This window comes from Heterodontus francisci, chromosome 5, assembly GCF_036365525.1.
Source record: "Heterodontus francisci isolate sHetFra1 chromosome 5, sHetFra1.hap1, whole genome shotgun sequence".
In the NCBI taxonomy this organism is placed as follows: Eukaryota; Metazoa; Chordata; class Chondrichthyes; order Heterodontiformes; family Heterodontidae; genus Heterodontus; species Heterodontus francisci.
This window is the reverse complement of record NC_090375.1, coordinates 115,841,321-115,868,212: the sequence shown is the minus strand read 5'-3', so window position 1 is coordinate 115,868,212 and position 26,892 is coordinate 115,841,321. Positions and strand designations below refer to the sequence as shown.

The 26,892-nt window shown below is 45.1% G+C and overlaps 1 protein-coding gene across 11 annotated transcripts in view; it reads right to left on the bottom strand.

Annotated features, from left to right (window-relative positions):
* The window catches only part of LOC137370017 (centrosome and spindle pole-associated protein 1), a 302,437-nt gene that overhangs the window by 53,924 nt on the left and 221,621 nt on the right, over positions 1–26,892 (bottom strand). For 10 of the 11 annotated variants that reach the window (XM_068031956.1, XM_068031948.1, XM_068031947.1 and 7 more), the window contains one exon: positions 6,956–7,090. In XM_068031956.1, the coding sequence (XP_067888057.1) occupies positions 6,956–7,090 (135 nt within the window). Of the gene's footprint in view, positions 1–6,955; positions 7,091–11,798; positions 12,268–26,892 lie in introns of those variants that run through there. The other variant, XM_068031957.1, reaches the window with a different exon arrangement.

Below are 26,892 nucleotides of genomic sequence, written 5' to 3'. Positions count from 1 at the left end.
TAAAAGAATAAACTAAGTTGTGGTCAAACCAGAGAAGAGGCAAAAGGGGAGCCTGAGACCCCTTCCTCACCTGGTCCTAACAATCCTGTCTAGCTCCTCCTCTGCTGTTATTGGAAAACTGATTTTGAGGGTAATAAACGAATGAATTCACTCCTGGGATTATATTTTCATTTGAAAAGCAACTGCTTCTAATTAATCCTCAACTCAGAAAACAAATGAAAAAACACTTCAAAATATTTAGCACTAGCAAACTAACAGAAAATAGTTCTCAGAGACATATTTTAATTGACAGGGTTTTATTCAATCACCAAACAGGAATTACCGCAGAAAAATAATGGTGCAAAATTGCATTATATTTTTCCATTTGAAATGTGTTCATGCATATCAAAGCCACCATCAAGTACTTTAGATTTCAACTTAGATAATTATAGAAAGGCTACTAATTATTATTTGCCATCTCTATTTCAAATGATGCCTAAACTTACTTCTTTGCAAAATACATGAAATTTTTTTTTAAACCCACCAAAGTGTTTGCACTGGATCATACCTAGAAAGTGCAGTTGTAGGCTCAACAACAACCTTGAGCATTCAAGTGCAGAAATGCATTTTAACAATATATTTCAAGTTAGCAAGTAATGAACAGAAAATAGAAAAGGGAGAGCAATGTCAAAGTTCTTTGGATAGCAGGAAGGGATGACAAGGCAGATATGTTAAGGGAAGTTCGACAGAGCAGAAGCTTAGTGGGTGAAGGAGCAGGTGGTGTTGGGGGAGCAGAAAATGAGAAGAAGCCAGGACTGTAAGAGCAGTGGGTACATACAACTGGAGGAGTTCATGGTGGTCAAGATTTGTGTCATGATGGCTGAACTGAAGGCAAAGATAAACAATCTTAAAGTTCACTCTTTGAGGCAAGGGAAGTTAGTGAAGCATGGCAAGGATGAGGATAATGGGGGCTCCATTGAGTCAGAAAATTAGCATACATTTGAAATGATTTCTGGTTTACTGCAGGTGACAGCAGAGAGGACAACAAAGAGACATTGTTGAACTTCAACCTGGAGATGACAAATACATAGATTTGGGATTCAGCAGCAAAGGAACGAAAAGATAGATGAAAGGTTTCTTTGTGACAGACCCGATGTCGGGAAGGAAGCTAAGATGGTGCATTGAGAAGGACATCAAGATTCCGCACCACTGGGCTTAGCCTGAGACAACAGCTGGGAGGTTAATGGAGACACAACCAGAGCCCGAGTTGGAAGATGATAGCTTTAATTTTGACATTAGACAGCTGGAGGTGATTTTGTCTCATCCAGGTCTTAATGTCAGATATGCAGTTGGAGAATACAAAGAACAAAGAACAGTACAGCACAGGAACAGGCCATTCGGCCCTCCAAGCCTGCGCCAATCTTGATGCCTGCCGAAACTAAAACCTTCTACACTTCCGGGGACCGTATCCCTCTATTCCCATCCTATTCATGTATTTGTCAAGATGCCTCTTAAACATCGCTATCATACCTGCTACCACCACCTCCCCCGGCATCAAGTTCCAGGCACTCACCACCCTCTGTGTAAAGAACTTGCCTCGCACATCCCCTCTAAACTTTGCCCCTCTCACCTTAAACCTATGTCCCCAAGTAACTGACTCTTCCACCCTGGGAAAAAGCTTCTGACTATCCACTCTGTCCATGCCGCTCATAACTTTGTAAACCTCTATCATGTCGCCCCTCCACCTCCGACGTTCCAGTGAAAACAATCCGAGTTTATCAAACCTCTCCTCCTAGCTAATGCCCTCCAGACCAGGCAACATCCTGGTAAACCTCTTCTGTACCCTCTCCAAAGCCTCCACGTCCTTCTGGTAGTGTGGCGACCAGAATTGCACGCAATATTCTAAGTGTGGCCTAACTAAAGTTCTGTACAGCTGCAGCATGACTTGCCAATTTTTATACTCTATGCCCTGACCGATGAAGGCAAGCATGCCATATGCCTTTTTGACTACCTTATCCACCTGCGTTGCCACTTTCAGTGACCTGTGGACTTGTACACCCAGATCTCTCTGCCTGTCAATACTCCTAAGGGTTCTGCCATTTACCGTATACTTCCCACCTGCATTAGACCTTCCAAAATGCATTACCTCACATTTGTCCGAATTAAACTCCATCTGCCATTTCTCCGCTCAAGTCTCCAACCGATCTATATCCCGCTGTATCCTCTGATAATCCTCATCACTATCCGCAACGTCAACAACCTTTGTGTCGTCCTCAAACTTACTAATCAGACCAGCTACATTTTCCTCCAAATCATTTATATATACTACAAACAGCAAAGGTCCCAGCACTGATCCCTGCGGAACACCACTAGTCACATCCCTCCATTCAGAAAAGCACCCTTCCACTGCTACCCTGTCTTCTATGACTAAGCCAGTTCTGTATCCATCTTGCCAGCTCACCTCTGATCCCGTGTGACTCCACCTTTTGTACCAGTCTGCCATGAGGGACCCTGTCAAAGGCTTTACTGAAGTCCATATAGATAACATCCACTGCCCTTCCTTCATCAATCATCTTTGTCACTTCCTCAAAAAACTCAATCAAATTAGTGAGACACGACCTCCCCTTCACAAAACCATGCTGCCTCTTGCTAATAAGTCCATTTGTTTCCAAATGGGAGTAAATCCTGTCCCAAAGAATCTTCTCTAATAATTTCCCTACCACTGACGTAAGGCTCACCGGCCTATAATTTCCTGGATTATCCTTGCTACCCTTCTTATACAAAGGGATGACATTGGCTATTCTCCAGTCCTCTGGGATCTCACCTGTAGCCAATGAGGATGCGAAGATTTCTGTCAAGGCCCCAGCAATTTCTTCCCTTGCCTCCCTCAGTATTCTGGGGTAGATCCCATCAGGCCCTGGGGACTTATCTACCTTAATGCTTTGCAAGACACCCAACACCTCCTCCTTTTTGATAATGAGATGACTGAGACTATCTACACGCCCTTCCCTAGGCTCATCATCCACCAAGTCCTTCTCTTTGGTGAATACTCATGCAAAGTACTCATTTAGTACCTCGCCCATTTCCTCTGGCTCCAAACATAGATTCCCTTCTCTGTCCTTGAGCGGGCCAACCCTTTCCCTAGTTACCGTCTTGCTCTTTATATCCGTATAAAAAGCCTTGGGATTTTCCTTAATCCTGTTTGCCAATGACTTTTCATGACCCATTTTAGCCCTCCTGACTCCTTGCTTAAGTTCCTTCCTACTGTCTTTATATTCCTCAAGGGATTCGTCTGTTCCTAGCCTTGCAGCCCTTACGAATGCTTCCTTTTTCTTTTTGACTAGGCTCACAATATCCCACGTTATCCAAGGTTCCCGAAACTTGCCAAACTTATCCTTCTTCCTCACAGGAACATGCTGGTCCTGGATTCTAACTAACTGACGTTTGAAAGACTCCCACATGTCAGATGTTGATTTACGCTCAAACAGCCGTCCCCAATCTAAATTCTTCAGTTCCTGCCTAATATTGTTATTATTAGCCTTCCCCCAATTTAGCACCTTCACCCGAGGACTACTCTTATCCTTATCCACAAGTACCTTAAAACTTACAGAATTATGGTCACTGTTCCCGAAATGCTCCCCTACTGAAACTTCGACCACCTGGCCGACCTCATTCCCCAATACCAGGTCCAGTACGGCCCCATCCCTAGTTGGACTATCTACATATTGTTTCAAGAAGCCCTCCTGGATGCTCCTTACAAATTCTGCCCCATCCAAGCCCTTAGCACTAAGTGAGTCCCAGTCAATATAGGGGAAGTTAAAATCACCCACCACTACAACCCTGTTACCTTTACATCTTTCCAAAATCTGTCTACATATCTGCTCGTCTACCTCCCGCTGACTGTTGAGAGGCCTGTAGAAAACCCCCAACATCGTGACTGCACCCTTCCTATTCCTGAGCTCCACACATATTACCTCGCTGCATGACCCCTCCGAGGTGACCTCCCACAGTACAGCTGTGATATTCTCCTTAACCAGTAATGCAACTCCCCCACCCCTTTTACATCCCCCTCTATCCCGCCTGAAGCTTCTAAATCCTGGAACATTTAGCTGCCAATCCTGTCCTTTCCTCAACCAAGTCTCTGTAACAGCAACAACATCATAGTTCCAAGTACTAATCCAAGCTCTAAGTTCATCTGCCTTACCTGTTATACTTCTCACATTGAAACAAATGCACTTCAGACCACCAGTCCCGCTGTGCTCCGCAACATCTCCCTGCCTGCTCTTCCTCTTAGTCTTACTGGCCTTATTTACTAGTTCCCCCTCATTTATTTCACTAGCTGTCCTACTGCTATGGTTCCCACCCCCTTGCCACACTAGTTTAAACCCTCCCGAGTGACACTAGCAAACCTCGCAGCCAGGATATTTGTGCCCCTCCAGTTTAGATGCAACCCGTCCTTCTTGTACAGGTCCCATCTGTCCCTGAAGAGATCCCAATGGTCCAGATATCTGAAACCCTCCCTTCTACACCAACTGTTCAGCCACGTGTTTAGCTGCACTATCTTCCTATTTCTAGTCTCACTGGCATGTGGCACAGGGAGTAATCCTGAGATTACAACTCTAGAGGTCCTCTCTTTTAACTTTCTACATAACTCCCTGAACTCCCCCTGCAGGACCTCGTCACTCTGCCTGCCTATGTCGTTGGTACCGATGTGGACCACAACCTCTGGCTGTTCACCCTCCCCCTTCAGAATGCCCCCTGTCTGTTCAGAGACATCCTTGACCCTGGCACCAGGGAGGCAACATACCATCCTGGAGTCTCTTTCACGTCCACAGAAGCGCCTATCTGTGCCCCTGACTATAGAGTCCCCTATAACTATTGCTCTTCTGCGCATTTGTCCCTCCCTGCTGAACAACAGTGCCAGCCGTGGTGCCACTGCTCTGGCTGCTGCTGTTTTCCCCTGATAGGCCATCCCCCCCAACAGTATCCAAAACGGTATACTTGTTAGAGAGGGGGATAGCCACAGGGGATTCCTGCACTGACTGCCTGCCCCTTCTTGCAGTCACCCATCTATCTGCCTGCACCTTGGGTGTAACCACTTCTCTAAAACTCCTGTCTATGACGCTTTCTGCCACCTGCATGCTCCTAAGTGCATCCAGTTGCCGCTCGAACCGATCCATGCGGTCGGTGAGGAGCTGCACCTGGGTACACTTCCTGCAGATGTAGTCGTCCGGAACGCTGGAAGCGTCACGGACCTCCCACATCTCACAGGTGAAGCACTTCACCCCTCTAACTGACATTTCTAGCACTAATTAATACATTAATTTAAAATAAATAAATACTTATTAAATCCTTACTAAATTGTTATAATTCACTATATGGTCCCTAGTGCTAGATTCCTACTATAAATATTAAATGCTAACTAAATACAGTAATCTCCTCCCTCTGATTTAGTTACTCCACTTATTAATTAGTTAATTAGGGTTTTAATCAATTTTTATCAATGTTTTATTTTCAAATTCAGTAAAAATTCCCTACCAGCCAATCAGGTCACAGCTTTTCTGTGACGTCACTTTCAGTTTTTTTTTTACCAGAGGTAAGTTTTTATACTTACCGGTCCGGAACTCCGCCCTCCGAGTCTTCTCCCAGTCAACTGTGCTCTTTGGAAGCTCTCGGCTCCCCTCATTCTGAGGATAGGTAGGAAATGAAAGGAGCGGGGCGGCACAGTGGCGCAGTGGTTAGCACCGCAGCCTCACAGTTCTAGCGACCCGGGTTCAATTCCGGGTACTGCCTGTGTGGAGTTTGCAAGTTCTCCCTGTGTCTGCGTGGGTTTCCTCCGGGTGCTCCAGTTTCCTCCCACATGCCAAAGACTTGCAGGTTGATAGGTTAATTGGCCATTATAAAAAATTGCCCCTAGAATAGGTAGGTGGTAGGGAAATATAGGGACAGGTGGGGATGTGGTAGGAACATGGAATTAGTGTAGGATTAGTATAAATGGGTGGTTGATGGTCAGCACAGAATTGGTGGGCCAAAGGGCCTGTTTCAGTGCTGTATCTCTAAACTAAACTAAACTAAGCTCCTCACTCCCTCCTCACCGAACTTCCTCAGTTACCAAACTTCCACTATAAGCACTCTAATACAACCCAAGTCAGCACTCCAGTGCAAACAAAAAAGTAGTTCTAGCTTTAGCCTTGATGGACAAGACAGAGGTAGTTGTTGAGTTTTGTCAGCATACATATGATCGGTGAGTCCATGTTTTCAGGTTCGAAAGAACAATGAACTTTGGAGGAGCCAGTGAAGTACTTTCGAAGTGCACTCACTATTGCAATGTAGGAAACATGGTAGCCAATTTACACACAGCAAGGTCAAACAAACAGCAATTAGATAAAAACAAGATAATAGTGTTTTTTAGCAATGTTGATTGAGGCCAGGACACTAAGATGTTCTCTGTTCTTCTTCGATATAGTGCCATGGGATTTTTTATGTCCACCAGATGGGGCCTAGGCATAGTGTCTCATCCGAATGATGACAACTCTGACGGTACAGCATTCCCTCAGTAGTTGATTGAAGTGTCAAGCCTGAATTATGAGCTCAAGTCCCTGGTGTGAACTCAGTTCTGATGAAAGGTCATCGACCTGAAAAGCTAACTATGTTTCTCGCTCCACAGATGCTGCCTGACTTGCTGAGTATTTCCAGCATTTTCTGTTTTTATTTCAGATTTCCAGCATCCACAGCATTATGCTTTTATACCGCGAACTCGCTGTTCTTTTTCCAGTAATATTTGGCCCAGTATTTGATTGCCAAAATTAGCTAAATACAAAATTTAGCCTTACAGTCAAAATTAATTTACATATATAGTTTTGAAATTTTCAACCACTTATATAAAACAAGAACAGTTTAAAACTTCACAAATACTATACATAGCTCACTTTGAAGAAAATGTTAACATTATCGTTTAATTTTGCATCAATCTGACCTGTTTCTTTCCTCTTCATGATGTCCAGTTTCTTTTTCTGCTCTCTCAATAATGCCTTTTGTTGAATCTCCAGCGTATTACTATCATGTGGAGGGTGTGGGTACACTTGCCTTATTTCAGCACGTGTTGCTGAATCTGTTTATAATAGGAAAAGTGTTACTACGAGACCATCCTGGTTACAAATTCTAAAGCAACAGATTTTTAAAAAAAAATCATTTCCCATTAGGTGAGAAGTTATTCTGAAATTAGCAGTTCTGTCTTGGTTGCGGAAAGAGTCAATAAATTGAAGGTGATTCTGCTCGATACTATTTTAAACCTCACAATGGATCACAGACATTTACCACCTCATTTTGCACACTAACAGAAAAGTATATAAACATATTGGCAGTAAATCTGAACTAAAGTAAACAGGGGAGTGGGTGGTATAGTGGTAATGTCACTGTACTAGTAATCCAGATGCCTAGTCAATGCTCTGGGGACATAGGTTCAAATCCCACCACGGCAGACAGTGAAATTTGAATTCAATTAATAGAGACCATGAAACCATTGTCAATTATTGCAAAATTGTATCTGGTTCACTAATGCCCTTTAGGGAAGGAAATCTGCTGTCCTCACCTGGTCTGACTGACATGTGACTCCAGACCCACAGCAATGTGGTTGACTCTTAAATCCCCTATCTAATGACCTAACAAACTGTTACAAAGTGTAAGAAAAGGAATGATACCGGACGGACCACCTGGCATTGACCAAGGCACTGGAAACGACAATGGCAAACTCAGCCATGCCAACCCTGCAAAGTCCTCCTTACTAATATATGGGGTTTGAGCCAAAATTGGAAGAGCTGTCCCACAAACTAGTCAAGCAATAGCTTGACGTAGTCATACTCACGGAATCATACCTTACAGACAATGGCCCTGACACCACCATCACCATCCCTGGGTATGTCCTATCCCACCAGAGGCGTCAGCACAGTGGTATACAGTTGGGAGGGAGTTGCCCTGGGAGTCCTCAACATTGACTCTGGACCCCATGATGTCTCATAGCATCAGATCAAACATGGGCAAGGAAACCTCCTGCTGATTACGAACTACCACCCCACCCTCGGCTAATGAATCAGTGCTTCTCCATTCTGAACATCAATTGCAAGAAGCACTAAGGGTAGCAAAGGCACAGAATGTATTCTGGGTGGGGGACTTAAATGTCCATCAAAAAGAGTGGCTCAGTAGCAAAACTACTGACCGAATCCATAGCTGCTAGACTGGGTCTGCGGCAGGTGGTGAGGGAAAAACCTACTTGGCCTCGTCCTCACCAATCTACCAGTCACAGATGCATCTGTCCATGATAGTATTGGTAGGAGTGACCACCGCACAGTCCTTGTGGAAGCGAAGTCCTGTCTTCACACTGAGGATACCCACCATCGTGTTGTGTGGCACTACCAACGTGCTAAATGGGATAGATTTCAAACAGATCTAGCAACTCAAAACTAGGCATCCATGAGGCGCTGTGGGCCATCAGCAGCAGCAGAATTGTATTCAACCATAATCTGTAACCTCATGGCCCAGCATATCCCCCACTCTACCATTACCATCACGCCAGGGGACCAACCCTGAATCAATGAAGAGTGCAGGTGGGCATGCCAGGTGCAGCACCAGGCATACCTAAAAATGGGGTGTCAGCCAGGTAAAGCTACAACCCAGGACTACTTGCATGCCAAACAAATGATGCAGCATGCAACAGACAGGGCTAAGTGATCCCACAACCAACGGATCAGATCTAAGCTCTGCAGTTCTACCACATCCAGTCGTGAATCGTGGTGATAAATTAAACAACTGACAGGCAGAGAAGGCTCCACAAATATTCCCATTCACAACGAAGGGGGAGCCCAGCATATCGGTGCAAAAGACAAGGCTGAGCATTTGCATCCATCTTCAGCCATAAGTGCCCAGTGGATGATCCATTACGACTTCCTCCTGAAGTCCCCAGCATCACAGATGCCAGTCTTCAGCCAATCTGATTCACTCCACGTGCTATCAAGAAACAGCTGAAGGCACTGGACACTGCAAAGGCTATGGGCCCTGACAACATTCCGGCAATAGTACTGAAGACCTGTGCTCCAGAACTAGCCGCATCCCTAGCCAAGCTGTTTCAGTACAGCTACAATACTGGCATTTATCTGGCAATGTGGAAAATTGCCCAAGTATGTCCTGTACACAAAAAGCAGGATATATCCAACCCAGCCAATTACCGCTGTTACGACTGAGTTCCACTTCCCTACAGGTCACAACATATATTTAAATGTTTCGCCAGTTACCGATATGGTCAATCATTGACTCTATTTTTATCCCAAACCAAAATAAAATACACCAACCAATTTTCTGTAATAAAGAACAAAATTATCAGTTTATTATAAAACAAGACTGAATCAATAATGAAGTGAAGCATTAATACAGAGTGAAATATGAAAGTTCCCTTTATACCTTAGCCCCACCCACACACACAGACACACATACACAACTGAAATAGAGATTTTTTTTCTTTCGAGCTCTGTTCCAAAAAAAAGACAAAAAAGAATACTTTGGCCAAATACTTGCTAATTCTTGAAGAAAAAAAAGATGTGGAAAGATGTCAGTTGTCCCTTTATGGTTTGCAATCCCAAATATGCGTAGATGGCTGTCACTGGGATCTTTCTAGAACAGTTCTTTTCAGGCGATGTTGAAGATCTGTTTAGCAGGTTTTCCAGACGAAATGCGGCATCTGGGGTTTCTGGCAGGCCTTTCAAGAGGAATCCAGCATCAATTTCTCTATTTCTTACACTCGCTTCAAAGAGCTTCTCAAAGAGATGGAAAAGCTGGCAGGCTTTTCAAAGAAAGGGAAAAAGGCTGAGCTGGAATTTTATCCTTGGCAGGTTGATTCTTAAACTCCTTTCAGAACACAGTCCAAACTCCAACTGACTGTCTAATGCGAAACCAAAAATAATCTCGAGAAAAGCCTCCTGACCCCTATAAATCCTGACCTGTTACTTCTCTGTCAACATCTCCCCTTAGTCCAAAATGCCCCCCGCTGGGTAATTAGCTGAAGACAGGAGACATCCAGTAAGGGTTGTTTGCAAACCAAGTCCAAAAGACCTTCCGATGACCCCAGTGAAAAAAAAAATCAATCGAATCCTTTTCAGTATTCCCAAATAAAACAATGTCCAGAATTCTAAAATAAATATGAGTCCTCAAAAAAAAATACAGATGCACCATCTGTCTATTCTCGATCATCAGCAAAGTGATGGAAGGGGTCGTAGACAGTGCTATCAAGTGGCACTTGGTTAGCAATAACCTGCTCACTGATGCTCAGTTTGGGTTCCGCCAGAGCCACTCAACTCCTGACCTCATTACAGCCTTGGTCCAAACAAGGACAAAACAGCTGAACTCCAGAGGCGAGGTGAAAATGACTGCTCTTGACATCAAGCCAGCATTTGACCGAGTATGGCATCAAGGAGCCCTAGCAAAACTGGAGTAAATGGGAACCAGGGGGAAAACCTTCTGCTGGTTGGAGTCATAATTAGCACAAAGGAAGATGGTTGTTGTTGCTGGAGGTCAATCATCTCAGTCCCAAGACATCACAGCAGGAGTTCCTCAGGGTGGTGTCCTAGGCCCAACCATCTTCAGCTGTTTCATCAATGACCTTCCCTCCATCATAAGGTCAGAGGTGGGGACGTTCGCTGATGATTGCACAATATCCAGGACCATTCGTGACGCCTCAGACAATGAAGCAGGCCGTGTCCACATGCAGAAAGACCTAGTCAATATCCAGGCTTGGGCTGATAAGGGGCAAGTAACATTCGCCCCACACAAGTGTCCGTCAATGACCATCTCAAATAAGGGAGAATCTAGCCATGTCCCCTTGTTGTTCAATGGCATTGCCATCACTGAGTTCCCGCACTAACAACACTCTGGGGGTTACCATTGACCAGAAACTGAACTGGACCAGCCACAAAAATACTGTGGCTACAAGAGCAGGTCAGAGGCTGGGAATTCTGCAGCAAGTAACTCACCTCCTGACTCCCCAATGCCTGTCCACCATCTACGCGTCACAAGTTAGGAGTGTGATGGAATACTCTCCACTTGTCTGGATGGGTGTAGCTCCAACAACACTCAAGAAGCTCAACACCATCCAGGACAAAGCAGTCCACTGGATTGGCGCCCTATCCGCCACTTTCAACATTCACTCCCTTCACCATCGACACATATTGGCAGCATAGATGCACTGCAGCAACTCACCAAGGCTCCTTTGATAGCACCTTCCAAACCCACAACCTTTACCACCTAGAAGAACAAGAGCAGCAAGTGCATGGGAACACCACCACCTGCAAGTTCCCCTCCAAGCCACACACCATCCTGTCTTGGAACTATATCACTGTTCCTTCACTGTCGCTGGGTCAAAATTCGGGAACTCCCTTCCTAACAGCATTGTGGGTGTACCCACACCCCAAGGACTGCAGTGGTTCAAGAGGGCAGCTCATCATGACCATCTCAAGGGCAATTGGGGATGAGCAATAAATGCTGGCCTAGCCAGCAATGCCCACATCCCATAAATGAATAAAAAAATGTTGAAATTTTAATTAGAAATATACTACTTATTCAATAAAAGGAACATACTGAGACAGTTTAAAAATATTCCGCATTAAGGTGAGAAATTTATTCAGGTTACACAAGCCAACCTTAATTCCCCAGGTGGGGGGTGGGGGGTTGCGGGGGGGGGGGGGGGGGGGGATGCTGGAGACAGGCAGCGTGTGGGCCACTACCTGCACATCATTCTCCATTGATATGGGCGCATGCAGCCGTGTCCCCTGAGCAGACAGAATTGGTGCTATCCTGATGTCATACAGCCAGTGTTCCAAATGCAGGTCCACTATGCTTCCAAGGTAAGTGCCTGAGCTAGTAGCTGCGAGTGTCAGTGTCAGTTCAGGTGACAGGGCCTCTTCATCATTGCTGTACGATTGTTCTTTCCCTTCCACCTTGGGCTGCTGTGGCTGTGCAAGAAGCAGTGCTTGAGTGTTTGAAAGCAGGAACTCAGAAGGGGAAAGTTGTCGTGAGGAATGGTGTTGAGGTCAGAAGCAAGAGGTCCACGGTCATACCACCAGCAGCTTGCTTATCGTGCAAGATCGCAGTTGAGAAGGGGAGTAAGGTGGGAAATGCCATCATTCTCAATGTTCTCAGCCTCATCACAGCCGACCCCAAGATGCAGAGAATCATCTCCTCTGTTGGGCTCAGGAGATGTAGGCATCCTTGTCCCTACCGGTTCTTCTATTGTGCCACCTTATCCTGCAAGAGAGAGGACAGAATGTCAATGACTGTGCAGCATTGTATTTGGGTGATGTTACTGCCAGAGCTGAACAGCTGGAGATATGTGGAGGCAATGAGATGTGGGCGTGAGGCTGGCAGCATTGGTAGGTATGTAGGAACATAGGAAGATAGGAACAGGAGTAGGCCATTCAGCCCCTCAAGCCTGTCCCGCCGTTCAATGAGAGCAAATGGCTGATCCGCAGCCTAACTCCATATACCTGTCTTTGGCTCATAGTCCTTAATATCTTTGCTTAACAAAAATCTATCTATCTCAGATTTAAAATTAACAACTGTTCTAGCTTCAAATGCTGTTTGTGGGAGAGAGTTCCAAACCTCTACCACCCTTTGCGTGAAGAAGTGCTTCCTAACATCTCTCCTGAACGGTCTGGTCCTAATTTTTAGACTATGCCCCCTAGTTTTAGAATCTCCAACCAGTGGAAGTAGTTTATCTTTATCTAGCCTGTCTTTTCCTGTTAATATCTTGAAGACTTCGATCAGATCACCCCTTAACCTTCTAAATTCTAGCGAAAACAGGCCTAATTTGTGTAATCTCTCCTCGTAACTTAACCTGTGTAGTCCAGGTATCATTCTTGTGAACCTACATTGCACTCCCTCCAAGACCGATATATCCTTCCTAAGGTGTGGTGCCCAGAACTGCTCACAGTACTCCAAGTGGGGTCTAACCAGGGTTTTGTACAGCTGCAGCATAACCTCTGTGTCTTTATACTCCAATCCTCTAGATATAAAAGCTAACATTCCATTAGCCTTTTTGATTACTTTCTGCACTTGCTCGTGGCATTTTAAAGATCTATGCACCTGAACCCCCACATCTCTTTGGACATCCACTGTACTTAACCTCTTCCCATTTAGAAAGTACCCTGCTCTATCCTTTTTTGGTCCAAAATGGATAATAAAAATGGGGCAGCACAGTGGCGCAGTGGTTAGCACCGCAGCCTCATAGCTCCAGCGGCCCGGGTTCGGTTCTGGGCACTACCTGTGCGGAGTTTGCAAGTTCTCCCTGTGACCATGTGGGTTTCCGCCGGGTGCTCTGGTTTCCTCCCACAGCCAAAGCCTTGCAGGTTGATAGGTAAATTTGCCATTGTAAATTGCCCCTAGTGTAGGTAGGTGGTAGGAGAATGGTGGGGATGTGGTAGGGAAAATGAGATTAATATGGAAATAGTATAAATGGGTGGTTGTTGGTCAGCACAGACTTGGTGGGCCGAAGGGCCTGTTTCAGTGCTGTATCTCTCTATGACTCTAATCTCACACTTGCCCGCATTGAAATCCATCTGCCACAATTTTGCCCACTCACCTAGTCTGTCAATATCTCTTTGCAATTTTATGCTGTCATCTTGAGTGTCAACAATGCCGCCTAACTTTGTATCATCAGCAAATTTGAATATATGACTTACTATGCCATCATCCAAGTCGTTAATGAATAATATGAATAATTGAGGCCCCAACACATCCCTGCAGTACACCACTAGTCACATCCTGCCAATCGGAGTACTTACCCATTATCCCCAGTCTCTATCGCCTACCACTCAACCAACTTCCTAACCATGTCAATAATTTGCCCTCAACTCCATGGGCTTCTACCTTAGTTAACAGTCTCTTATGTGGGACTTTATCAAATGCCTTCTGGAAGTCCATATAAATAACATCCATAGACATTCCCCTGTCCACTACCTTAGTCACCTCTTCAAAAAATTCAATGGGATTTGTCAGGCATGACCTTCCCATCATTAATCCATGCTGGCTGTCCCTGATTAACTGAAGTTTTTCTAGGTGTTCAGTCACCCTATTCTTGATTATAGATTCCAGCAACTTGTCCATCACAGATGTCAGGCTAACTGGTCTGTAATTTCCTTGGTTCCCCCTTTCACCCTTCTTAAAAGGTAGAGTGACATGTGCAACTTTCCAATCCAGAGGGACCACTCCTGAATCTAGGGAACTCTGAAAGACTATAGTTAGGGCATCTACAATGTGCTCCCCTACTTCCTTTAACACCCTCGGATGGAAACAGTTAGGTCCTGGGGATTTCTCCCTCTTTAATGAGGGTGAGGTGGAATCTGAATGTTAGGCATAGGTCCTGAGTGCCAGAAAATGCAGCTAGGTGAGTGATGAGGTGTGCTGCATTGAGCAGCCTGTCAGGTTGATGTTATGGTGGGTAGGAGATGTCATATGAAGATGCATTCACTGGCCTTGAACACCCGTGCAAAGTAATTAGACCTGTTATAGAACTGCTGCCAGGTCCTCGGGTCCAGACTCTGGGAGCTGGCCTTCCTGGCCACCTGCTCCCCTTCCCTTCTAAGAGTGGTCCTTGAGGGTCCTCTGGTCTTCTAGTATCCACCGCCCCCCCCCACCACCACCACCCCCTGCAAGACAATGGCTTCTCTCCTCCATGCCTACCTGCACCAAAAATGCTTCCAGTGCCACATCCATCAGGCTGGAACCCTCTATGTGCCCTGGTGTTTAGTTTGCAGGAATTTCCACTGCTGCAATCTTTTTTCCACATTCTCTTAAGAGGCAGCATGTAGCAGGTGGAGTGTAGCAATGCTGCTGGCCCCTCCTGCTGTGTGCAGAGCTCGCCGGCAGCATTGAGAAGAGGAGACCAGCGCTGGAGGCGAAGGAACTTGTGCCGTAATCATTCAGATGAGGTGGGTAGATGAATTTTGTATCTTATCCACTGTTATGACCAGGTGAGGAAGGGGTCTCAGGCTCCCCTTTCGCCCCTTCTCTGGTTTGACCGCAACAGGGTTTATCTTTATAACACAGTGATTTAACTTAGCAACTCAGCGAGCACTTGCTCCTGTTACTCTTATATATACTTGCAAATTAACCAATCATACAGGTTTTCTTGAGTTTAAACAATAAAGATGCAAGTTTATTATCACTCTAAAACAGTTAAAATTACTAAAATACGTGACACAGCCACACTCACATTCATATGAGAGCCATACATATACACACAAATAGATACAGAGAGGAAAAAACAGAGTTGGGAGGTTGGAGTAGAGTCCTCAATAAAAATGGAATTTAAATACGGAAGTGTAGTCCTTGTGTGCTTAGTGGAAATTGAAGTCTTGGAAATCCTTGCTGGGCCACGTGCACAATTCAGGCTGGCTTCTCTGGTTCTGGAAAGCTGAAGACAGGCTTTATCCATCCTCTTTTGCTGACTGTGAGGATCTGTAGATTTGAGGTTTCGCTGACGCCAAGGGACCCCTGGGTCTTTGCTGGAGAGAGAGAGAGAGTTCCTTCTTTGGAGTTCGGTTACTGTCTTTCTGAGGCACAATTCACAAACTCTCAGAGTTACACAGGTAGTCATGTCATATGACTACATCTTTGTTTGAAACAGCACGTTCTGGAAGGATCTTTGAAATTTAAGGCTGTTCAGACATACTTGGTAGTGGGGAGGGTTGGCTCTTTCAAAGTAAATGGGTGTTGATGGCTTTTGACGATCAACATGGACAAAACCATTCTAGGTACTTTTATCAGAGAGCACCCCCATTCTTCTGGCTAGACTGGGCAATCACCTTTGTCTCCAGTCAGCCTTTGCCTTTTCATGAGCAAATTTATGCATGGCCATCTTTGCTGCTCTGTTCTGTTTTTTTTTTAAAGTTATTTGGAACAACTTCAGTAGAAGTCGCTGGCAAAGTTCCATACGACAAAATTAATATTTTCCATTTGGCATGTGGGATTTCTGTCACACCCACCTTGATCCAAAAGGACGTGGGTACACAGCAAATTGCAGTCCCCATACACTAAAATCGGGGTAGTGAATGTCACACTCTTAGTCTTTAGGATATTGGATAAACCTTTTGCGCCCTTAGTCTCTAGGATGTTGGATAGTCTGTAGGATGTTGGATAAACTTCAGGATGAAGAGAGGGACAGAAACCTGCTAAGATGACAAAGGTCAAGAGCACTCGATGAAAGGAGGTCAGACATTCAGTCCATATTCCAATAAACACAAGGCTAAGCATCAAACTGCCCTCTGCCTTGAGGCCATTTATTAAAGCTAGTGGAACTTGGGCAGTTTGTCAGTTTGTAGGAGGCATGGGCTCATAGTGCAAATCTGCCCTCAGTTCAATATTGAGTAACAATCTAATTCCAAGATGCAATAAGATGTTTGGAAAACAGAAAATTGTCAAAATGGGTTTCTGCCGGGTGCTCCAGTTTCCTCTCACCGCCAAAGACTTGCAGGTTGATAGGTAAATTGGCCATTGTAAATTGCCCTTAATGTAGGTAGGAGAATGGTAGGAGAATATGGGATTAATGTAGGAGGGGATGTGGTAGGGAATATGGGGTTAATGTAGGATTAGTATAAATGGGTGGTTGATGGTCGGCATAGACTCGGTGGGCCGAAGGGCCTGTTTCAGTGCTGTATCTCTCTATAATCTATAAAATGGTGCATTTTGAGGTGCTGTTCCATGACATGTCAGTGGGGCAGAGTACAGACAATGATCTATACAGTGTCAGACTTAGATCACTAGTAGAACTCTTAGAAAAATTAGAAGGCCATGGATTTAAGCACTATTCCATCATTCTGAGATGGTGCAAGGTGCTATACAAATGTACTTACTTATAGATGTTCTTTTGCCATCAAAATGCTTGATGCTGACATCAGGTCATTGAAATGAAAAGTATTCTATTCCTCAACACTAGCATTCCTCATCATGATAAGCAACGATCAAAATCAATCACAAGAAAAAAAAAATTTTCAGGTTGGCAGGTTGTGCCGAGAGGGGTACCGCAAGGATCAGTGCTTGGGCCCCAGCTATTCACAATCTATATCAATGATTTGGATGTGGGGATTAAATGTAATATTTCCAAGTTTGCAGATGACACAAAACTAGGTGGAAGTGTGAGTTGTGAGGACGGTGCAAATACGCTTCAAGGGAATTTGGGGAAGCTAAGCGGGTGGGCAAAAATTTGGCAGATGGAATACCATGTGGAGAAATGTGAGGTTATCCACGTGGTAGGAAAAAAACAGAAATATGGAGTATTTCTTAAATGGTGATAGGCTGGGAAGTGTTGAATTTCAAAAGGACTCGGGTGTCCTTGTTCATGAGTCACTGAAAGCTAACATGCAGGTACAGCAAGCAATTAGGAAGGCGAATGGTATGCTGGCCTTTATTACAAGAGGATTTGAGAATAGGAGTAAAGATGTCTTACTGCAATTATATAGAGCCTTAGTAAGACCACACCTGGAGTATTGTTTGCAGTTTTGGTCTCCTTACCTAAGGAAAGATATACTTGCCATAGAAGGGGTGCAACAAAGGTTCACCAAACTAATTCCTGGGATGAAGGGATTGTCCTATGAGGAAAGATTAAACAGACTGGGCCTTTATTCTCTGAAGTTAAGAATGAGAGGTGACCTCATTCAAACATACAAAATTCTTACAGGGCTTGACAGGGTTAATGTAGGAAAGATGTTTCCCCTGGCTGGGAACACAGGGCATACAGTCTCAGATAAAGGGTAGGCCATTTAGGACTGAGATGAGGAGGAATTTCATCTCTGAGGGTGGTGAATCTTAGGAATTCTCTGCCCCAGAGGGCTCAGTCATTGAGTATGCTCACGACTGAGATCGAAAGATTTCTACATATTAAAAAAATCAAGGGGATAGTGCAGGAAAATGGTGTTGAAGTAGAAGATCAGCCATGATCTAATTGAATGGCGAAGCAGGCTTGAAAGGCTGAATAGCCTACTCGTGCTCCTATTTCTTATGTTATTATTTTCTTAAGTAGTTCATATTGGTAACATTAAGCAATATCAGTGTTTGAATTAGCTTGGTCTTGGGTTGAAGCACATTGTTGAAGTACAAGAAGGAGCAACATTGCATTACATCTTGATCATACAAAAAGCATTTAACTTGGTTGGTTATTTAACTGGCTTTTATTTGTTCACGAGGAAAGCGTTTCAGGTATATTAAGTGTTTTGTCTGAAATTGAATAAAGTTCATGATAGCTGGGGAAGAATCTGAAGACTGCATCCACACTTTTATTGCAAATATTTTACCAAGTTATGCAATTCACAATGTGGTGTTACATTCATATTAATTCACAATTTCAGGCAGAATTTTAACAGATGGACCTGCTCGCAGCAGGGTAGGCCAGCACTAGGTCAGGAACCCGAAAATTAATGGAGCAGGCTTTGCTATGGCTTTTTAACTCCGCCATGGCATTCGCATCCCGCTTCTTCGTTTCCTACCCGATCAGAGCGGGCAGATGTTATTGTAACCTGCTACAGCCTCGTTATTTAAAGGGACCCCGACAGAGTTTCAGAATGGTGCATGCTAGGACTCAGCAGGACTCAGACTGCAACTTAAATGATGGAGTTTCAATGTGTGAAGGCTGCCCCACGGTTCTCTGCGGCATCCTTGGAGGTCATATTGAGGGCTATAGCGGCCTGCAGAAAGATATTCTTCTCAGCAGACAGGGGAAGAGGCCAATTTCTGAAACAAGCAGGAGTGGCTGGAAATGACTGAAATGAGCTGTAGCAGTGTGGTTTCTCACTCATGGGTACTGTGCCAAAAGAGGTTTAATGACCTTATCTTGGCAGGAAAGAGGACTGGTATGCCACATTCAAGTGCCAACCCCCCCACTCTGATTTCACCAGCCTTCTCCTGCACAACATTCCTCAAACGAAGACAACTTGTTGCTCCACCCATTCCTCTCTCTCAAGGCACCTTCTCATATCCCGAGGAAGAAATCCACCACTGATACCCTCCTTTTTGCCATCTCACACCCAACCCTCCCAGTCACCCTCCATATATGTTGTCCCTCCATTCTCTCATCATAATCCATTTCTCACACTCAACTTTCTGCTTTACATCCTTGCAGAAGAGAGCACAGAATGCCAGGGACAGACATAGAACTGGGTTGGCCCTCCAGTAATCGCCACCTAACCACTGTGGAGGACAAGGCACGAGAAATAAGCACACTGTCAGAGCACATAGCCATTGATGATGGAGACATGGGAGTCTCTGCAATACCTACTGACAGAATTAGATATCATACAGCCAAATGACACACAACAAATCACTCACAATGTGGTGTCAACTGTATGAACCCTTTCCCTAGTCAGTTCTAATTCATGTCTTTCATCTTCCAAAGGTCCTTCAAACATGACGCTGGTGATGGTGCAGGAGGCGCAAGAGTCCTCAGAGGAGGTCGCGCACTCTGAGGAAGCACTGTTACACAATTCATGTGCACCCTGTACCTGTTCAGATATACACAATACAGTGGAGCCTCCAAGACAGGTAACTGTCTTGCCACATGGTGAGCTGCACATCACAAGTGCACAGGTGCCAGCGCCAGCGACAGCAGTGGAAAGTCCTCACTGGATGCAGATGCTGAGCCTTGGGGACCATCGACGAATAGGACTACTCTGGAGCAGCAGCAGAAAATGTAAGGTTCTGTCAGCATTTCCAGAGGCATTACGCACCACTGGAGAGAGACTGGAGGAGTTCATTGCAACCATGAACATGATATCTCAGACCTTTGCACTAATATGGAAAGACTGCATGGAGCATCAGATGTGGCAGGTAACTGAGTACATGCTAGCCCACACCAACAACCTGTATACTCAGTTTGCTAACTTAAATAGGATGGAGGACAGACTTGCCTTGGCCATTCAGCACCTCACTGAAATGTAGCTAAGTGATCTCTAGCTCTTGGCTAGCAGGAAAGTGGAGGTGAGTCATGCGAGGGAAGATAGAGAAAGGGCACATGCAAGTGGGGACGCTGCTGAAGGGGCTTCCACTTCTCCACCCTTTCCCTCCTCAGGAGGAAATTAAAGAGTAGGACCTCAAAGATAGTAATCTCTGGATTACTCCCAGTGCCACATGCTAGTTAGAGTAGTAAAAGGAAGATAGGGAGGATCAATGCATGGCTTGAAGCATGGTGCAGGAGGGAGGGCTTCAGATTCTTAGCACATTGGGACCAGTTCTGGGGCAGAAGGCACTTATTCAAAAAGGATGGGTTGCACCTTAACAAGAGGTTCACAAGTGTGGTTGAGTTTAAACTAAATTGGCAAGGTTGTGCACGAGCATATAGAAGCAGAAAAGAGGAATAAGGTGCAAAACGTGAGTGTGTCGGACAGTACTAGAGAAGGGAGTAGTTCCATATTAGATAGGAGCAGACTGAGAAGGGTTACAAGGAATGCAAAGACAGGAGTGCAATGTATGTATTTAAACTCACAGAGTATGATGAATAAGGTTGGTGAGCTACAAGTACATTTGGCAGTATGGAAATATAATAGATATAGTGGCAATAACGGAAACGTGACTTAAAATGGGGAAGACTGGACATTTAATATACAAGGATATAAAGTGATCATAAAAGATAGATAAGGAAAAAAGGGAGGTGGAGTGACGGCACTGATTTGGGAAGACATTGTAGTGTTGGAAAGTGGGGGTGTCCATGAGGGGGCAAGGACAAAATTCATTTGAAGTTGAGAAGTAAAAGCGGTATTATCACGCTACTAGGGATATTCTAAACTTTCTTAATTCACTTGAAAAAGCCCTTCAAAACACTCCTGCAGGGGATACAGAGACCAAGTTGGCCCACATTAGAGACACCATCTATGATTCAGCAATGACCACCTTTGGCAAATGTGAGAAGCAGAATGCAGACAGGTTTCAATCTCACTCTGAAGAGATGGAACCAGTCATAGCCGCTAAGCGCATTGCACTGCTGAACTGCAAGAAAGCCCCCAGCGAGTTAACATCCGTAGCACTTAAAGCCACCAAAAGCACCGCGCAAAGAACAGCCAGGCGCTGTGCAAATGACTACTGGCAACATCTATGCAGTCGTATTCAGCTACCCTCCGACACCGGAAACAGAGGAATGTATAATGGCATTAAGAGCGCTTTTGGGCCAACCATCAAGAAGATCGCCCCCCTCAAGTCTAAATCAGGGGAAACGATCACTGACCAACGCAAGCAAATGGACCACTGGGTGCAGAACTACCTGGAACTGTACTCCAGGGAAAATATTGTCACTGATATCGCCCTCAATGCAGCCCAGTCTCTGCCAGTCATGGATGAGCTGGACCAACAACCAACAAAATCGGAACTCAGTAATGCCATCGATTTTCTAGTCAGTGGAAAAGCCTGTGCTGGGATGAGGGAGCAGTACCACAGGACATGCGCGATGCCAATATCATCACCCTCTACAAGAACAAGGGTAACTGCGGTGACTGCAACAACGACCGTGGAATCTCCCTGCTCAGCACAGTGGGGAAAGCCTTCACTTGAGTCGTTTTAAACAGACTCCAGAAGCTGGCCGAGCGTTTCTACCCAGAGGCACAGTGCAGCTTTCAAGCAGAGAGATCCACCATTGACATGCTGTTCTCCCTTCACCAGCTACAGGAAAAAGGCCGCGAACAACGGATGCCCCTCTACGATGCCTTCATAGATCGCACCAAAGCCTTTGACCTCGTCAGCAGACGTGGTCTCTTCAGACTACTAGCAAAGATCAGATGTCCACCAAAGCTACTAAGTATCATCACCTCATTCCATGACAACATGAAAGGCACAATTCAGCACAGCAGGAGCCACATCTGGCACATTTCCTATGCTGAGTAGCATGAAACAGGGCTGTCTTCTCACACCTACACTGTCTGGGATCTTCTTCTCACTGCTGCTCTCACATGCGTTCAAGTCTTCAGAGGAAGGAATTTTCCTCCACACAAGATCAGATGGCAGGTTGTTCAACCTTGCCCGTCTTAGAGCGAAGACCAAAGTATGGAAAGTCTTCATCAGGGAACTCCTCTTTGCTGACGATGCTGCATTAACATCCCACACAAAAGAGTGTCTGCAGAGACTCATCGACAGGATTGCGGCTGCCTGCAACAAATTTGGCCTAACCAACAGCCTCAAGAAAACGAACATCGTGGGACAAGACATCAGAAATGCTCCATCTATCAATATCAGTGACCACGCTCTCTCTGGAAGTGGTTCAAGAGTTCGCCTACCTAGGCTCAACTATCACCAGTAACCTGTCTCTCGATGCAAAAATCAACAAGCGCATGGGAAAGACGTCTGTTGCTATGTCCAGACTGGCCAAGAGCATGTGGGAAAATGGTGCTCTGACACGGAACACAAAAGTCTGAGTGTTTCAAGCCTGTGTCCTCAGTACCTTGCTCTACATCAGCGAGGCCTGGACAACGTATGTCAGCCAAGAGCGACGTCTCAACGCATTCCATCTTCGCTCTCTCCGGAGAATCCTTGGCATCAGTTGGCTGGACCGTATCTCCAATGCAGAAGTCCTTGAGGCGGCCAACATCCCCAGCATATACACCCTACTGAGCCAGCGGCACTTGAGATGGCTCAGCCATGTGAGCCGCATGGAAGATGCAGATGCACATTGGCGCAGTGGTTAGCACCGCAGCCTCACAGCTCCAGGGACCCGGGTTCGAATCTGGGTACTGCCTGTGCGGAGTTTGCAAGTTCTCCCTGTGTCTGCGTGGGTTTCCTCCGGGTGCTCCGGTTTCCTCCCACATGCCAAAGACTTGCAGGTTAATTGGCCATCATAAATTGCCACTAGTATAGGTAGGTGGTAGGGAAATATATAGGGACAGGTGGGGTTGTGATAGGAATACAGGATTAGTATAAAGGGGAGATTGATGGTCAGCACAGACTCGGTGGGCCGAAGGGCCTGTTTAAGTGCTGTATCTCTAAACTAAACTAAACATATTGTACAGTGAGCTCGTCACTGGTATCAGATCCACTGGCCATCCATGTCTCCGCTTTAAAGACGTCTGCAAACATGACACGACATTAACCACATGTCATGGGAGTCAGTTGCCAGCGATCGCCAGAGCTGGCGGGCAGCTATAAAGGCAGGGCTAAAGAGAGGCGAGTCGAAGAGACTTAGCAGTTGGCAGGAAAAGAGACAGAAGTGTAAGGAGAGAGCCAACTATGTAATAGCCCCGACAACCAATTTTATCTGCAGCGCCTGTAGAAGAGTCTGTCACTCTAGAATTGGCCTTTATAGCCACTCCAGGCACTGCTCCACAAAACACTGACCACCTCTAGGTACTTACCCATTGTCTCTCGAGACAAGGAGGCCAAAGAAGGGATATTCTATAGGCTTCCAAATTGAGAGAGTTGGGGAGTAAATCTGCAGGGAAATCACAGAGATGTGCAAGAACTATACAATGGTGATTTAGGGGGACTTCAATTACCCAAATATCGATTGGGATAAGTTTAAAGTGAAGGGAAAGGAGGAGGAGGAATTTCTGCATTGTGTTCGGGAGAACTTCCTTGAACAGTATGTTCTCGGCCCAACTAGATAGGAGGCATTGCTGGATCTGGTACTGGGAAATGAGAGCTGGGCCAAGTGGACCAAGTGCCTGTGGGAGAACACTTGGGTAAGTGTGATCATTGTATCATAAGATTTAGACTCGTAATACAGAAAAGCAAGAAACAATACAAGGTAGAATGGCTAGATTATAAGAGGGCTAATTTCAATGCGATGAGAAGGGAGCTAGCCAGGATACCAGGACCAGGAACCAAATACTGACAGGAAAAATTGTATCAGAAAAATGGGTTAAAGATCTTTAAGGAAAAGATGCTTCAGATACAGGCTGAGTACATTCCAACAAGGACGAAAGGTAGGGGCATCAACAATAGGGCTCCTTGGATGTCGAGGGAGATAGAGATTATGGTGAAGCAGAAAAAGAGGGTACATGATGCATGCCAGATGAATTCTCCAAGTGAGAACAAGGCCATATACAATAAGTTGAGTGGGGAGGTGAAGAGGAAAATAAGACTGGCAAAAGCAGATTAAGAGAATAGAATGACAGTCAACGTGAAAGGGAACCTAAAAATCTTCTATCAGCATGTAAATAGTATGCAGGTAGTAAGAGGTGGATGGGCCTATTCAGGACAAAAAAGGGTAATACATGCTTAGAGGCACAGGGCAAGGCCAGAATACTTAATGAGTACTTTATATTGGTGTTTACTAAGGAAGAGGAATCTGACAAAATATCAGTAGAAGCGGGGAGAGTAGAGGCAATGAACTGGATAAAAATTGAGAGTGCGGTGGTACTGGAAATTGGCTTTGCTTAGAGTCAACAAGTCACCTCATCTGGATGGCTTGCACCTCAGGTTGCTAAAGGAAGTGGGAGTGGGCGCAGCAAGACTTGGACAATATTCAGGCTTGGGCTGCTAAGTGGCAAGTAACATTCGTGCCACACAAGTGCCAGGCAATGACTATCTCAAACGAGAGAGAATCTAACCATCTCCCCTTCACATTTAATGGCATTACCATCGCTGAATTCCCCACTAACATCCTGGGGGATACCATTGACCAGAAACTGAAATGGAGTAGCCGTATAAATACTGTGACTACAAGAGCAGGTCAGAGGCTAGGAATCCTGCGGCGAGTAACTCACCTACTGACTCCCCAAAGCCTATCCATCATCTGCAGGGCACAAGTCAGGAGTGTGATGCAATACTCTCCACTTGCCTGGATGGGTGCAAACCAACAACACTCAAGAAGCTCGACACCATCCAGGACAAAGTAACTCGCTTCATTGGCACCCCATCCACCACCTTAAACATTCACTCCCTTCACCACCGACGCACAGTGGCAGCAGTGCGTACCATCTACAAGATGCAATGCACCAATGCTTCTTAAACAGCACCTTGTAAACCTGCGACCTCTACCATCTAGAAAGACAAGGGCAGCAGATGCATGGGAACACCACCACCTGCAAGTTTCCCTCCAAGTCACATACCATCCTGACTTGGAACTATATTGTCGTTCCTTCACTGTTGCTGGGTCAAAATCCTGGAACTCCCTTCCTAACAGCACTGTGGGTGTACCTACTCCACATGGACTGCAGCGGTTCAAGAAGGCAGCTCACCACCACCTTCTCAAGGGCAATTAGGGATGGGCAATAAATGTTGGCCTAGCCAGTGACGCCCACATCCCATGAATGAATAAATTATTAAAAAGATAGCGGAAGGACTTGCCATGACCTTCCCTAGATACAGGGGAGGTGCCACAGGATTGGAGGACAGCAAATGTGACACCCTTATTCAAGAAAGGCTGTGAGGACAGTTCTAGCAACTAAAGGCCAGTTAGTTTAGCATCAATAGTGGGTAAGGTTTTGGAAACAATAATCAACAAATACTTGGAGAAGTTTGAGTTTATTAAGGATAGCCAGCACAGATTTGTAAAAGGCAGATCAAGCTTGAGTAATTTAATTGAATTTTTTGATGAAGTAACAGAGAAGGTTAATGAAGGGAATGCGGTGGATGTCGTGGAGATGCATTTTAAGAAAGTGTTTGATGAGCACCACAATGAAAGGCTGTTTAACAAAATTGAGGCTCATGGAATAGGAGAGTCAGTGTCCAATCGGATAAAAAATTGGCTGAAGGACAGAAAACAGCACAGCATGGTCAATGGCTGTTTTTCAGACTGGAGGATGGTTGACGGTGGTGTTCCCCAAGGGTCAGTACTAGAACCACTGCTTTTTTTTGCAATATGTAAATGATTTAGACCTTGGAATACATAGCAGAATTTCAAAATTTGCTGATAATACTAAAATGAAGGAGTGGCAAACAGTGAGGATAACACGAGCTGCCTGCAACAGGGCATAGATAGGCGATTGGAATGGGCAGACAAGTGGCAGATGAAATTTAATACAGAGAAGTGTGAGGTGATTCATGCTGGCTGAAGGGATAGGGTGAGGCAACCTAGACTTAATGGCACAGTTCTAAAGAGTGTGCAGGAACAAAGGGGCCTGGGGGTTGTTATAAAAGTGATTATTTTTTGTTAAAAACATTATTTTTGAAAAGAATTTATGGTTAAGCTGGATAAATGTGGACCAGGTTTTTTCAAAAAGAAAGCCATCAAGGGCACTGAGGGACCCAGACTGACAAAAGTTGCTAGTTGTCACACAGCTCAGGTTAGGCTTCAATCAGAAACCCTGGTAACAGAGGCAGAAAAGTGACAAGCACTCCTTTGATTGGACAAGCGCAGTAGTAACAGAGAACACCTGGGAGGGGCAGAAAAAAAACAAGTTTTCTGATTGTGTGTCATTGTGTGTGTATGTGGTTTTACCTTCTGGAAGGAGATAAAAGTCAAGCGCTGCTGAAGTGTCAAAAAAGGACAGAAGAAGGAGGGAATTCCAAGGAAGAACAGAAGACTATAACCCAGCTCGCTTTTCCACAATTCCCTAAAAGATTCTGTGAAGTCAATTGTAACAATTCATCTTGTTTCCTGTATTTCAAGAAAGCCTGCTAAATCACTCCTCAACGCCACCTGAAGAGAACTATTCTGGAAGATTCTAGTGACCTGTCTGCATGTGCTCGGAGGTTGGACTGTATGCCAGTTTGGTGCAGCGTGTTTCATCTGCTATTTTCTTCAGGGTTAGCAAATGATCTGCCCAGGTGTGTTTTTTTGTCTGTAATAGAGCTCCGATCTAAAAATATATTTTATTTATTTTTTCAGTTAACCGGTGTGTGTGTGGTGTGTGTGTGAGAGAGAGAGAGAGAGTGAGAAGGGACTAAGGTAAAAAGGGTCTTTTCAATTGTTTAAGGTTGAAAGGGGACTTTTTAAAATTTCGGTAGCAGTGACCACAACAT